The 16,133-nt window shown below is 39.8% G+C and overlaps 1 protein-coding gene across 1 annotated transcript in view; it reads left to right on the top strand.

Moving 5' to 3' along the window:
• The window catches only part of LOC136883271 (monocarboxylate transporter 4), a 364,210-nt gene that overhangs the window by 316,718 nt on the left and 31,359 nt on the right, over positions 1–16,133 (top strand). Inside the window, exon 3 of the mRNA XM_067155487.2 lies at positions 14,183–14,351. Coding sequence (XP_067011588.2) covers positions 14,183–14,351 — 169 coding nt within the window. The remainder of the gene's footprint in view (positions 1–14,182; positions 14,352–16,133) is intronic.

A 16,133-nucleotide genomic window follows, 5' to 3' on the forward strand; every position in this document is an offset into this window, starting at 1 on the left:
TCTGTTGAACTTACGTTAACATTTTTGAGGTCCTTTCAAAGTTCGTTACGCCAGGGTTTTGAGTTCTTCTTATTACTATTCTTATGAGTTCTTCGTTCAGGGTGCTTGCTGCGGTTAGACAAGGCTGTAATCTTTCAACTAGGTTGATCATAGTTTGCATGCATCATTAAGTGGTAAGGATGGATTCAAATAGGTGGAAATGTAGTAAGCAATCTGGCCTATGCTGACAACTTTTTTCTAACGGCAGATTGTGCCGAAAGCCTTCAGTCTAATATCTTGTAATTTGAAATAACATTCAATGGATATGGTATAAAATCGTCTATTCCAAGACTATGTTAGCAAGAGAACTGAATGTCAAATAGGGGATACAAAGCCGGAACAGGTAGATAATTTCAAGTATTTAGGTTGTGAGTTCTCCCAGGATGGTAATATAGTGAGAGAGATTGAATCAAGATGCAGTAAAGCTAATGGAGTGAGCTCGCAGTTGCGATCAGCAGTATTCTGTAAGAAGGAAGTCAGCTCTCAGACGAAACTATATTTACATCGGTCTGTTTTCAGATCAACTTTGCTTTACGGGAGTGGAAGATGGGTGGACTCAGGATATCTTATTCATAAGTTAGAAATGACAGACATGAAAGTAGCCAGAATGATTGCTGATACAAATGGGTGGGAACAATGGCAGTGGAATACTCAGAATGAGGAGATAAAGACTAGGTTAGGAATGAACTCGATGGATGAAGCTGTATGTATAAAAAGGCTTCGATTATAGAGTCATGTGAGGCGAATGGAGGAGGATATATTACGTAGGAAAATAATGGTCTCTGTTATGGAGGGTAAGAGAAGTAGAGCGAGACCAAGATGACAACGGTTAGACTCAGTTTGTAAAGATTTAAAGATAAGAGGCTAAAGAACTAGTTAAAAGTAGAGGATCATGGCGGCGGCTAGTGAATTCACAGAGGATTTCAGATTGAACGCTGAAAGGCATAACAGTCTATAATGAAGCTGTATGTTAATACTGTTAGTATTTTTTCTAGGGACCTCGAGACAATTTCAATTCTTCACCCTTTGTTGTTCCTACTTCCTCCAATACTCCTTCATCTACTCACTATGACTCCTTTTCCTCCCCCGCCCCCCACAGACCATTTTGAGCCTGTTTTCTTTCCCTGGCGACCTTGAAATCCTTCCATTTTTAACACTTTCTTTCTAAGAATATCTCTCGGTGTTGCTTTTTCTTTCTTTAAGGTAATGGTGCATTCTGGACGAAGGCAGGTCCGAACCTCCGCAGAGGTGTGCCTGAGCCGGAGTTTACGTACGGTAGGATGGCCAGTTCCTTTCCGCTCCTCAATTCCCTTACCCCCCACCAACAGCTCGTGGCAACCCATCCAAATCTTGACCACGCCCAATGAAGCGTAACTTTGGCGATCTCACGCTATCCGGCGTTTTGACACGGTTACGGCCGTTGGTCTTCGTTCCGTATATTGTTTATTTCCAACTCCTCCTTGACTTCATGAATCCAAGTTGTTGTTGTCTTCTTGTTGCAAAGATGTTTGAAGGTCTGTTTGGTTAACCTGTTGTCATCCATTAAGTATAAATGTTCAAAAATTATCAATCGCCTCTTCCGCATTGTATCTGTTATGTTTTCTATGTTTCGGTATATTTCTTCATTAATTCTCTGTTTCCAGACTTCTGTAGTTCTTAGCGGGCCGAGTATTTTCCGTACAATTATTATTTCCAGCACTTGTAATTTATTCAGCTTGTAATTAAGTACTAAAAGTTCACTCGCGTGTAGGCACTCCGGTTTGACTGCTGTGTTGTACTGTTGTATTTTGATGTTTTTGATAAACACTTCTTGCTGCAGATATTCCTAGTTTTACCTTATGCTTTTTCCACCTTGTACATCCTTTCTTCTACAGCGGATTTTTTCAATCATTGTTATTATCCCTGACAATGAATAATAATTAACACAGTTAATAATAATTTTGTTATCGTGACGCGGAGAAATTTTGTATTGAAATTAGTCTGAAAAATACTACTTTTTTAATGTAGAGTAAAGGCTGTTTACAATTAAAAGTCTGAATTGTTTCCGTTTAAATATGACATATGGGGACAGTTTTCTGCCATCTGCGGTTACACAAATCATAACTGTACACTCACCATCGAACACTAGGTGAGCCAGGAGCGTGTTGCCAACCTTGACGCAAATAAAACCCGCACCCCAATTTCGTGCCTCAATTCTTTTTTAAAAATATGCGGGGTTTATTCGCGTGAATACGGTAACAATAATTTTGTTATTAAATTTTTTAAATTATTTCGTCTACCGTATCATTTTGATCCTAATTCCTGCCTGATGGACCCCCGGGGGGCGGACGTGACTATTCATATGTCAAGTCTATACAGTCTGACAACGTGATTATCCGGTTCGAGTACTATTGGCAGAAAAAAAATACTACCGTATCGGAATGTTGGACGGCAGCTGGTGTACTTTTTATAAAATTACGAGATCGCGTGCCAAAATCCTGAATTAAGTTACACAGCTCTCCGCAGTGCCCATATGGAGTGAAGGAATGTGCCGCTGTTCGTGTGAAGTCGTCCGTCGGATGTAGATATTAGGCCTTAACCAGACCCCTTGGTGCAATTCGAAAGGAGTAGGCTGACCTGTCCGTATATTGTTTATTTCCAACTCCTCCTTGACTTCATGAATCCAAGTTGTTGTTGTCTTCTTGTTGCAAAGATGTTTGAAGGTCTGTTTGGTTAACCTGTTGTCATCCATTAAGTATAAATGTATAAAAGTATAAAAGTATAAATAAAGGTAACATTATTAACATTTTTTCCATATAAGGAATATTTTCACCTGCACTATTAGAGACGCAGACCTCAAATTTTTAGTGATTGTAAACAATGCCAATATTCACCTTCTCTCATAGGCCTTTCATCCTGTTTAATTGATGACAGATTTTATGCCAGAAATGCAATGTCAAATTTCTGTCAATGATTTTCAGTAAAAAAATTATTATAACTTCCCAGAAAATACCAGTGCATTAAAATCACTATGGTGCATGATGTTAAATAAATGTGTAAAAATTTCATCATTCTGGTGTTAATCGTTGTTCCTTACATTTAACATTGGAGGTGTAGGAAGGTCTTGGTGCTCTTAACGCGACGAGAAATATATGGGCATATATTTCACATACTTTGCACTCTTGAATGCCAACTAACTGCATCAGACCTATCTCCTCTGCTAACTTCAGCAATCAGATGCACTGCTCATTGGCTTCCTCCCACGTCTCAGGTAGTAAGGCCATGTCGTCTGTGAAAGCTAAACATTTGATCTTGATACCCTTCTTTACCGATCCCAATCGAATTCCACCACTGGTTGTCTTATCCCATTGTCTGACTACCTTCTCCAAGTCATAATTGAACAGTATAAGGGACAGTTCGTCACCCAGTCGGACACCAGTTTTGATCTCAAAAGGAGCCGACCATTATCGCATGAATTTGGCTTTGGAGAATGTATTAGTGAGAGTTTCCCTAACGTAGATTGTTGTTTTGTTGTCCAGACCGAACTCTTTGAGTACAAACAGGAGATTGTTTTGGTCTAGTGAGTCATACGCCTTTTGGAAGTCAATAAAGGTGAAGACATGTTTTCCCTAGATTTCTTGTATGCTATGAGATTCTTAAGTTTCAAGATTTGTTCCGGACAGGATCTCCCCTTTCCGAATCCCGCTTGATATTCTCCCAATTGATGATCTAACTGTGGTTCGGTTCTGTTAAGTAAGGCCTTTGAGAATATATTATATCTAATATCCAAAAGTGATATGCCTCTACAGTTGCTGGGGTTCATTTTTCCCCCGTCTTGTAGATTTGGTGGATAAGGGCCATCTTCCATTCTTCTGGAATCATTTCTTTGACTCAGATTTCTTCAAAACCATATTATTAAAACATTTTTTTTCTAATATCTAGAGTTGAGCTACCGGGAAAATTAATATATAATTTTAAACAGTAATATTTGTAGTATTGTATTTCATAATAAACTGAAAAATCCAAAATTTCGTCATTTTCAGGATCCGGGTTCTCTTAAATACAGCGCTCGAAGTCTCGTAAAACCCATGAATACTACTATTTCTGTAATTTATTTATTTATTTCTTCTTCTTGTAATGTAATAAATGTAATAATGTAATAAATAATATACAATAAAAGTTTAAATAGTTGACCTAATATTATAGTTATGAACTATGCACAGTGGTAAGGGTGTGTGTGAAATTAATATTTTAATTTATCCAAAAATATACATTGTCAATTGAATTAATCTAAGGACTAATACTATTCCTGGTACATAAGTATGGTACTCTATTTAATTTACACCTTCTATCTGTGTGAGTTACCTTTTGATGACCTCAAAAAGGACACTCTTGTCGTGAAATACGTCCACGATTGGCATTTTATTAATTGACTGAAATGGTGAATTGATATGGTGATTTATGCTTGACCTTTCAATAAAGAAAATTGCATTATTTCTGTTACTTCCAAACGGTGCATCCAGGTATATTTGGTGGAGTAACTCTCGGTTATCTGCTTTACCTTGGAGAATTCTATGTAGATATTTTACACTCCTTAATGTTCTCCTAGAATGCAATTTACCTACCCCAAAATTTGTTATTAAATCTTTTAATGCCACACATTCTGCACTAGTTTTAGCTTGTACATTTTCTATTTCTTTTGTATGTTTATTACATGATGGATTCAAGATGCATTTTTTATTACTGTTTAACTAGTGAATTGTATACTTTTATAATGACTTTTATTTATTTATTTATTTATTTATTTATTTATTTATTTATTTATTTAAGTACATTATATCAATACAGGTAGCTGAAAGCTACGAATACACAGGCTACATGATATTTTTCCCTCCTAGCCTTGCTCTTTTCTCCGTTTTTCGTTATTATTTCTTGAACGGTTTTTCATACTCAGGTTCCTTCTTTGTCGTTCTGCTGGGATGCTCCATGGTTTAATTAATACTCATTTCGACCCAGGAAAAAAGTCGAAAAATGATTTTTTGTTCTGTTAAATCGGGAAAATTGCACACTGTGCGCTGTGTCTCTCATATTGTTACCGAGAACAGGCGGACATTACCCACTCATCCGTCATGTGAGTATTAGTGAACAATACATTTCATTCACACCATTTACTATTATATAACGAGCTCCAAGGCCTGATTTCAACGCTTCGGAAACATTTTGTCAACGGATATTACACTGTGTGGGCAATTATGCCGCCTCTCTTTATCAATTGTATTTTGGCGGGTGCCGCCAATCATTCGTAAGTCTTGCGGAAGAGCAACTTGGCCTGGACTGAACCTCGAGTGACGTCCCTTCGTTGGGGCCTCCCTACTCGCCGCCAGCACAGCGAACCAATGGGGAGGGAGCCGCACGCGCATTGGCCAGCACTTCTGCCATCGCTATATCCATAGCCCTGATACCACATTGGAGGACCCCGGCGTTGTAGGAAGGATCTGGGCGGTGCGTCCAGAGCATTCGCTTTCGAGAGGACTCTGCAGGCCTCTCCTTTCTCGAAGGACGAGAATTAAGCCGGCCCAGCAATAAAGGACAGGCCGGACGGTAAGCGAGTTCAGTCAATCTGAGTGTGTATATGCAGTCAGCTACTGTGGACAGTGACAGATCGACCTGAGTTTAGGAGGCAGTCTGTGAGTGTTCTGTCCGATGGAACGGACTAATCGTTGTGTCTGTCTGCCTGTCGCCGAGGAGTGGTTCTAGCTGCTGTGAGTGATCACCGTGTCTGGTGCGGCGTGCGACAGTGAACGAACTGAGCGGACATCGTACGTCATACTGAAATGTGAAACTGTCCTGCGCGGATTCTAAAAGGTGGGCTGTGATAGCAATTCCTATCTTTCCGACTCCATGCCTTCCTTTCCTGGATGTTCTAGTAAGAAAGCAACCAGACGTCTCCTTATAGCATACTGTCTATCGCAAACCTGCCCATACAAAACGTCACTCACCAAGAGGGCGATACGAATTTGTGACGCATCAAATATCCATAAGGCGATGGACACACTCAAAGTCACGTTCAAGGGTAATGGTTACAGCGATGTACAGATTCATAGGGCCCTGCATTCCAGAGGAACGACTAAACAAAACTCACAGAAAGAAGTAAACTGCCTACCTTACTTTCATCCAAAATGTCATAGATAGAAATGCCAAGATCCTCCGCAAGCACAATCTTAAAAACTTTCTTAGCACCGTCACTAAATTTGCTCATTATGTACGTAAAACCAAGGACAAATTGTCCCCAATCATTACACTCTGGGGTGTACAAATTTCCATGTACTTGAGGCAAGGTGTACATTGGCCAGATATGCCCGTCCATTGGTACCCGTATCAAGGATCATGAACGAAATATTAGCCTCAACCAGCCAGATAAAATCAGGAGTAGCAGAACATGCCCTATCGTCGGGTCATGATGTCGTGTTCCAAGATGTTCGAGCGTTTACCCTCACTAAACAGTACAGGTCTAGGATTACACGGGATGCTGTGGAAATACGTAGAAATCCTATTTCAACAGGAACACCGCCTATCAATTAACTAATACGTGGTTGCCAACCATTAGGGATTTACGTAGGTAGTTCTCCTCCTTGTCCTTTCAATATTGTTATTTCGTTTCTCATGACTCCATGGACTCCCCCCCCCCTCTCTCTCCCAGCCTAACTCTGGATGGTGCCGTCAGCTGGCACTTGGAACGCTATTGATGTGCCAGCTCACGATTACTAACGGCTAAAATCAAATCTACATTATTGGAGAAGTCTTCCACTCTGGTTTGTTAAACATACAGGTGCGTCCGCTCGCCGGCTTAGCTAAGACGAGTCATTCCCAAGAATATGAACTTCACAGTCTACTGTATATTATACCTATTCATGAGCTTAATGCACCCTTCTTATTATTAAGTAAATATATTATTTTATGCATTCATTACAGAGTTTCTATCACAGAATTACCACTTCACTCTGTATTGTGGAGCTTCAGTGCAACTATATCACAGTAGTAATCCTGTAGTGGCGACCAAGTATAAGCTGAGGGGTGCATAAAACTACATTTAACGGTGTTCGTCGACCAATCTGGATATAAGCTGCAGCAGTTTATATAAAGAACATTTTAGTAAACATGTATCAGTAATTTCAAATTTCCAATAAATACTAACATTTCGGATTAAAGCAGAGGTTTGTAAATTAGCATTAAAATGTCATGCACTAAAATTTATTATTCGTTGTACTGTCATATGCAGTTCCTTGATCTCTTATGTTATCGTTATGAAAAATAGAAAAATGTATCTAATGAACTCCGTCAACTGATTCCAGAAACAGCATATTGTATTTATGGGTTCTCTTTAACTAGCCAAAGTAATTAACTTCTTTCAGCCACGTGACGGAATGCTTCCTTCGTACATACCTCCTCTTTCCTTTCTTTATTCCTTCTGTTGCATCAATCTTTCCCTTTCTCACATATTTTTCCTTTCTTCACTTTCCTTAGCTTCGTTTCTTTTCCTTCATTCCTTCCTTAACAATTTACCTTCCTTTTTGCTTTGTTCCTTGTCTTTTCTTTTTTACATCTTTCGGTCCGTCCGTCCACACTTTTCTTTCCTTATTTTCCCCCACTTTCTTTCCTTTCCCAATATTTCTCTTTCTTTTCCCTCTTCCCTCTCTTCATTCGTTCCTTTCTCCTTTATTATTTTCTATCTTCTCTCCTAGTTATATCTTTTCATCCCTCATGCCTTCTTTCCCATTTTTCTTATTTCATTCCTCTCTTCCTTCATTCTATCAGCTCCTTAATTCTGTACTTCCTTTTTCCTTTCCGCCCTCGTACCTTCCTATTTTCTTCATTTTGTCGCTTTTCTTTCTTCTTTCCCTCCATTTCCTTCATTGCTTCGTAACTATTTTCCTTCCATTTCCCGTTCCTTCCTAGTTCCCAACTTCATTTCTTTCTTCCTCGCCTATTTTATTTTCATCCATTCGATCCTTAATTCCGTCCTTCAATCCTTTCTTTTCCATTTTAACTCCATTAATTAATTCCTTTCTACTTCCTTTCTTGTCGTCAAGTTAAAGTACGACGCTAATACCCGTCATCATAAAGTCTCGGTCTCCAGTGCCAGCTCAAACGTTAGGATAGACATACGCAGTGCAGAGGAGCACTAAGCGGCTTACGGTTTGAGTATCGCATCGTGTTGTGGCAACTGCGAGCTTGTTTTACACTCATCTGCACGGAGAGTAAACATTTCTGTAGGATCGTTTACATTCTATTTAGGGTCACCAAGCTGGGATTTAGTTCGTCAGCTAATTAATTGTTTCATTGGCTTCATCCGCAGTAAACTAATGCTGATTTTCAGGGTGAAAATCAATTTGGATTCTAGGCTTGAGAAACTTGTCAATGAGCTTTAGCAGATATCTCATACGAAACAAATTATATTCGGGAAAATGACCTGTTTGAGGAGTACTCACAGAGATAAATGGGTCTGTAACGCTGTCTGTGTCATCTGTTCTCCTGGATGTTTTTGAAGGTTCATGCCGTTTGTGTTAAACAGACGATATTTGATTACATTCCGGTACCAAGTCCACTTTCATCATTCATTAATGGCTTTTCTTAAAACAGCTGTTTATTATACATCGTGACCAGTTTCGACCTTTCCTTTAGGTCATCTTCAGCCTAGATACATCGTTCGGGGAAGGTATAACAAGCATACACACTTAATTTAATGTAATATGTCACATATAGTATGTCTAATACTATTTACATTCACGAACATTAAAGTCCATATAATTTCATGTATTTGCCAATACGTCTTGAAATTCCGTTGATCTAACATTGTATCTGTATCTGCTTTGATCCTTTCTCTTTCCAGAATATGAGCACTAAATATTCCAATAGACACGGTTACTACAACACTTTAAAATATTTACCTTCCTATTATTTTGAACACATCGGTATTTTGTTGCTTGCAATATTCATAAATCGCTATCTTCATGCCGATTCTCATCATCATCCAGCACAAAAATAAGGCATTCTCACGACACTCACCAAGAGGGCGTGACGGATTTGTGAGCCATCAAATATCCAGGTGGAGATGGACACACTCAAAGTCACGTTCAAGGGTAATGGTTACAGCGATTTGCAGATTCATAGAGCCCTGCATCCCAGAGAAACGACCAAGCAAAGCTCACAGAAGGAAGAAGTGAAGGGAACTGCCTACTTGCCTTACATTCACAACACCACAGATGGAATTGCCAAAGTCCTCCGCAAACACAATATAAAAAACCGTGTTTGGCACAGCAACTAAAATTGCTCACAGTCTGAGTAAAACCAACGACAAATTGTCCCCTCTTTTACATCCTGGGGTATATGAAATTCCCTGTACTTTCGGTAAGGTATACATCGGCCAAATATGCCGGTCCATTGTTACCCGTATCAAGGAACATGAACGTAATATTCGTCTCAACCAGCCAGACAAATCGGCAATAGCTGAGCACGCTCTATCGTCGAGTTTTGATGTCGTGTTCCAAGGTCCAGGATTATACGGGAAGCTGTAGAAATTCGTAGAAATCCTAGCAGTTTCAACAGGGACAATGGCTATCAATTAAGTAATACCTGGTTGCCAGCCATTAAGGATTTACGTAGGTAGTTCCCTTCCCTGTCCCTTCACTATTGTTATTTAGTCTCAGTGTTTTCCAAATGCGTACGTTCCTCATCGCCAGATGTTTCATTCCAGACTTGTGTCAATGTAATTATGTACACATGTTACGTGACACCCTTAGACTGATTCTGATGGTTGTGTCAGTTTCCGCTTTGAACGCTAGCGCTGTGCCACGTCCGGGGAGCCATCTGGTGACGAAATCACATACCATTTCCACTTCTATTATAACGTCTAAATTTCAAGGCTCATTGTTTAAGAAGCCTTTCTCGTGGACAGTCGAGATTTTCTTCTGATGACGCAGAGCACAGTTCTCTGCGAAACGTAAAGAATTTAGCCTTACTTTCTTGACACAGCATTAGCCCAAAAGCGTATACAGCATAATGTTAAATAATGTTTTCAAAACTAGGAAAGTTGGTGTTTAAGAAAAAATATGGGGCAAATATTCGTTTATAGGAGAAGGAGTTAACGAATTGGATAATTTTACAATTTGCCTTTCGTCGAACCGACACAGTTAATTCTTGTGGCGACGACGGGATAGGAAAGGGCTAGGTGTGGGAAGGAAGCGACCATACCCTTGATTAACTAATGAATTTATTTATGTATATATTTTATTCTATTTTATTTATTTTTTTACACTGTATGTGGCGAAGTTAGGACTCACAGCCCTCTCTTACACGTAATCACTTTAAACACTAAGATTGAAAAATGTAAACATAAAAGTATGGCATAGTAATTTAAAAACAAAGGAATACCACGGACAGATTCACTAAGACCAGGTTACCAGTAAAACAATAATAATAATAATAATAATAATAATAATAATAATAATAATAATAATAATAATAATAATAATAATAATAATTGAACTGCATAACAGATAAAAGAAAACTCATTCACACACAGTGACTCACACAACTCAGTTATCTGTTCCGCGGCAGGCAGGTTGGAATTTATGAGAGGAAGAAACGAACCGAATGTCCATTAGAATTTTATTACAGAGTTTCTAAGCAGTAATTAACAAGAAGGATTGCAGGAATTCGTTCGATTTAGTAGACTTTCAAGTAGGGAACCAGATCTGGTATTAATTTCATGGATTGGGGAAAGGATTCGAAAATTAGAAGATTGGTATGTAGGAGTGTTGGGTTGGTAAACTACTGTTATTGGCTGAATATTCCTTCGTTAATTTATCCGCATCCATTCCAATGTTTTGAAATATGTTGTAACACGAGCGTCATGTCGCAGTTGGAGAGCATGAGCTTTGTGGTCGTTTAAGTCTCAAAGCTTGTTCAGTATTTAGATTGAATTGTATCGTAAGGTATAGCCAGTCCATTTTCCTGGTGTGAAAATGTGAAACCGCAGAAAAATCACCTTCAGTTTTCCGTTTGGAGTAACTAACCAAAGGATATGTTGAAAATAATTAACCAAAGGATATGTTTGAAATAATTAACCGAAGGACATATTTGAAATGTGAGATGATTTAAGAAAAGGGCAGGTGAACAACTGACGGGGAATCTGAGACCTGGGTGACAGCTCGGAATCAAAATCAAAGGTGACTGACAGTTTTGATTTGATTTCAATATATTGCAGTTTATTTCAGCCCAGACTTTGAACATTTAAAACTCTTCCTTCATATAAATCTTGATATAGGATTCACGCCTTTGTGCTCTACACGTGAAAGCTCAGAGCCAATCAAGTCCAGTCTGCCGTAATCCAATAAAACTCGCTAGACTCTCGCATACGGACTCCAAGTCACAGCGCACTTCGCAACTAATTTAATTACCGAATTTATTTTTACTTTATCTCCATGATTACCGAGATTCTATTTCTAAACCGAATCAAAACGTACGTTACAACATTTAGTTAGCAGTAAATAGCATCTTGAGCTATAAACGCATCGTATATAATATTATGTTATATTATCTATGTATTCATGTAGGATATTGAATTCATTGTTGTGACATTTGTAGATTTTAAAAAGGCCTTTGACTCGGTTGATAGAAAGACCATAGACAAAACAGTTCATGAATTTGGAGTGAAAACTAAATTGGCAACCCTAATACGTGGAACACTTACTGACACAATTTCAAAGGTGAATTTATGGGTGAGATATCAAAACCTATTAAGATAAATACAGGGGTACGGCAAGGTGACGGTTTGTCACTCCTTCTAGTCATCCGTGTTCTAGAGAAAATTGTAAGAATTTGGAAGGTAAAGCTTAAAGATCATAACATTTTGCCGGTAATTTTGGGGAGAAAAATCAAAGGCATTAAATAAATTGCCTAGCATTTGCAGACGATTTCCTACATTTTCAGAAAACCTAACAAGTGCAACAGCACAAATCGATCTCTCGGAAGAAATAGCCAAGAAGACGGGTTTGAGAAACTCCGTTAAAAAAAATTACAAACATCAAGAACGCTCCAAAATTTTGGCAATAGATATTGGTCCAGTGGAAAAAGTAACGAAATTCAAATATCTGTGAGAAATAATTCTAGAAAATGGTTTAGACAAATATGCAGTAGGAGAAAGTGTACAACAAGATGGAAAGAGAATATGGGATCACAGGGAATTTTAATATCATGAAGTGTCTATCTAAATATCTTAAAATAAGGCACTACACTATATTGGTGAAACCGAAATGCCTATATGCAAGTGAATGCCTGGTACTCAACTGTAGATTAGATAAACTTGAAGTACTAGAGAGGAGAATCATGAGAAAAATCTTACGCCCTATGAAAACAACAGAATTATGGAAATTAATATCTGATGGTGAAATATACAGGACATAGAAAACATGGCAGAAACCAAAAGACAAAAGGAGGTTGCAATTTTTGGAACATATTTACAGAAATGATGATTCCAGATTAACAAAAAGGATTTTCAAGTTCCTTTGGGACAAAAATGCAACAACTAGCTAGATTCAAGAAGTAAAGAAAGATTTGGAAATTAATAAGATAAGAGAACAAGAAAATATGGACAGAGAGATTTTTAGAAAGAGGGTAGTAAGTATGGAAGGATTCCAAGGAAGATTGAACAAGAAGCCTGGTGCGAAGTAGTCCGAGGACAGAAGGAAACAGAATAGTGAAAGGATGAAAGAACATTGGAAGGAACGGAAGAGAAAACAATACAGCATGAAGAATTGAATTGAAATTGGTACGTGGCCCTTAGCAGGCCTCATCAGAAAGAAGAAAAAAGAAGAATAACATTTATTAAAGACAGCTTGTCCAGCCCGTCTGTCCGTTCTACTGGACTGATTTGGTTAATTATGCTTTTTATTCCTCCGGAATTACCTGCCGAAGAATCATCCGATAATAATAGGTCTCTAATTCAGCAAACGTTGAGTAATCATAAAACGGTCACTCCAATAATCGCTGGCGAAGGCTGACCCTAACCCGCAAGACATTATCTACTTAGCGGGTTGCTAAGCGACTAACACTTCCATTAATATTCTGATATATGACTTTCATCCTTAGTAATGTGACTGCTTGCAGCCATGTTTGATTAATATATGTCAAGCCAAAGAGTATACACCTCCTCTCATCACGGAAGAATACTATTCTCTGCTAAATACTCTTTGATCTCTGACCTTCTCCAGCTTCTATATATACTCAATAGATGCTGCTAAGAGAAAAGAGTGGAGGTACGCACCGAGGGTATCAAGTCGACTGGCCTTCTGTATGACCATTAATAAAGCGCAGGGACAAACTCTTGAAAAAGTGTGTGTCTACTCACCGGAACCAGTATTCAGCGACGGCCAATTGTATGTTGCACTATCTCGGGGAAGACCATTTGTAAATGTTACAGTTGATGCTTTCACGGCCCGTGCTTATAGACTTGATACAGCCTTTCTGGGCTTATGCCGTGTCAAGGAATTGAGGTGAAATTCTTTACGTTTCGCAGAGAACTTTGCTTCAGAAGTAAATCTTGACTGTAGAAGAGGAAGTCTTCTGAAATAGCTAAAGATGAGTAATCGTGGATTTATTTTACAGAAACATTTTAGTGTTACGGAATTAAGAAGAAATTCCTCTGCATTCTCAACTCCGATTCGAATTTTTATTTTTTTTATTTCGAAGGTTTTCGGCCGCGCATGGATGGGAAAGGGATAGGATTGGGAAGTTAGTGCCCATGACTGTAATTAATGTACAGCCGAGCATTGGCCTGGTGTGAAGATGGAAAACCGCGGAATACTACCTTCAGGACTGCTGATTATGTGGTTCAAACCCGCAAGTCAAATCGTTCGGTGTACCTACATTAACTTGGAAGAAATTATCATGAAATTAGCGATTTTTCTCTTACCATCTTACTGTATTTCTCATTAATAAATCTTCTACTTCGAATTCAGCAGAACAAGTTGCCTCCCACGATCACATTTGAACTTTTCAACCGAATGTTACGAATTATATGTGTACAGTTGTCCAAACATTTGAGTGTACAGTATCACAAAACGATCCATTAAAATGTTTGAAGATATGTTGTATTGTGTTGCAGTCTGGATAGGATGCCTGTGCCTAGCCGTGTCACTAGGAACATCCCCATTCGTAGTTGCGATCTGTCGTCGCAAGTCGACGCGCCTCACAGCTGTATTCGGTGGACTGGTCATGGCGCTAGCGTGTCTGTTCACTTCCTTCGCTCAGGAGTTACACCAGGTCTTGCTCAGGTATTTATACATAACAATACTATTGTTCATAACCTTTGTACGAATTAGGTGGCAAATCTAAAATTATAAAAATTAAAGAAATAGGACGTCATTTTCACGTTCCTCATAGTATCTTTATATCACTGTTTGCGACATACATTCGTCTCATTCTTGTGCTTCCTGGCATTTTTCAAATAAGACTAGCGGAAAATAATCCAAACAGCAAGAAGGGGTTGTGCTAGATTAACGAACGTTGGTAGGCTTGTTTATAGATCTGAATGGAGTCGTTGATTCAGATTTCCCGTAAGCGTGGCGCTAGTAGCGGCCTATGACGTTGCACATCAGGTGTCCTTTACATCAGGGCTGTAATGTGTGAGAGCGTTCGTTACCTGTGTGATTGAACGGAGTGAATTAAAGCCTTTACGACGAAGAAGAGGCCAGCATCAACAGCTCACTGCGGTTGAACGAGGCCGTATAATAGGGCTACTTGAAGGTGGATTTTCCTTCCGTGCTATTGCAGAACGACGTGGCAGGAATGTCTCCACTGTGCATGCGTGCCGGCAGCACTGGTCACGAGAAGGTACGCTCGCAAGAAAACGGGGTTCCGGATGTCCCCGTGGCACCACCGAAAGGGAGGACCGCCATATTCAGAGAATGGCTGTGGCGCAGTGGACTGCAGCATTTCGAGCGGCAGTTGGCAGCACAGTGACGCAACGAACTGTTCAAAATCGGTTACTTGAAGAACAGCTGGGAGCCAGACGCCCCGCGGCGTGCATTCTACGTAACCCAAACCACCACCGTCTGCGACTTCAGTGGTGTCAAATGAGAGCTCACTGGAGGATAAAGTCGAGGTCCATTGTGTTTTCCGATGTTAGCCGCTTCTGGCTTGGTGGCTCTCTGTTAGTTAGAAGGAGGCAAAGTGAGCGCCTGAATTCCACCTACACGGGACCTGCACCGGTAGTTTTGGACTGGGGAGCAATGTTCTCTGACAGCAGGAGCACTCTCGTGGTTTTCCCACACACCCTGGTGATTCGACCTGTAGTGCTGCCATTCGTGAACAGCATTCTGGGGGGTATTTTCCAACAGGAGAGTGCGCGCCCCATGCTGCTGTTGTAACCCAGCGTGCTCTACCGATTGTCGACATGTTGCCTTGGCCCGCACGATCCTCCGATCTGTCCCAAATCGAGCACGTACGGGACATCATTGGAGGACAACTCCAGCGTCATCCACAACCGGCATTAACCGTGCCGGTATTGACCGACCAAGTGCATGGAACTCCATCCCACAAGCCGACATCCGGCACCTGTACGACACAATGCATGCCTGCATTCAACAGTCAGGTGAATACACCGGTTATTAATGGACCAGCATGGCTGCCTTTTCTCACGCGGATATTGTACCTCTAATCAATTAAATATGTTACCTCGACAAACGTATTGCCAAAATTTCCGTATCCTATATTCGTTATTTCATGGTGTTCGGATATTTTCCTCGACAAGGTATTTGAGATCAGCGAGGGGAGACTCGGCTAATTTTTGCAGTGGGCCTGCGTTTAATTTGGCACTATGTTATGTTGTAACAAGCTGCAGTTCCCGTCACTGTGCAATGTGCAAAGTTATCTAACTCCACATCTAGTTTCCGCCAATATTCAGGCAGGCTGTTTTGTTCGGAACTCAGCAATAATCCCATCTATCGGAGATGAGTGGCAGAAAAGGTGACAAATCACATCACACCAATGGTCAATTTAATATTACTGTTGACCAGTTTTATGAGCTTTCGTTATTGTAGCCCTTCACATTTAGT

This window comes from Anabrus simplex, chromosome 1, assembly GCF_040414725.1.
Source record: "Anabrus simplex isolate iqAnaSimp1 chromosome 1, ASM4041472v1, whole genome shotgun sequence".
Taxonomy (NCBI): domain Eukaryota; kingdom Metazoa; phylum Arthropoda; class Insecta; order Orthoptera; family Tettigoniidae; genus Anabrus; species Anabrus simplex.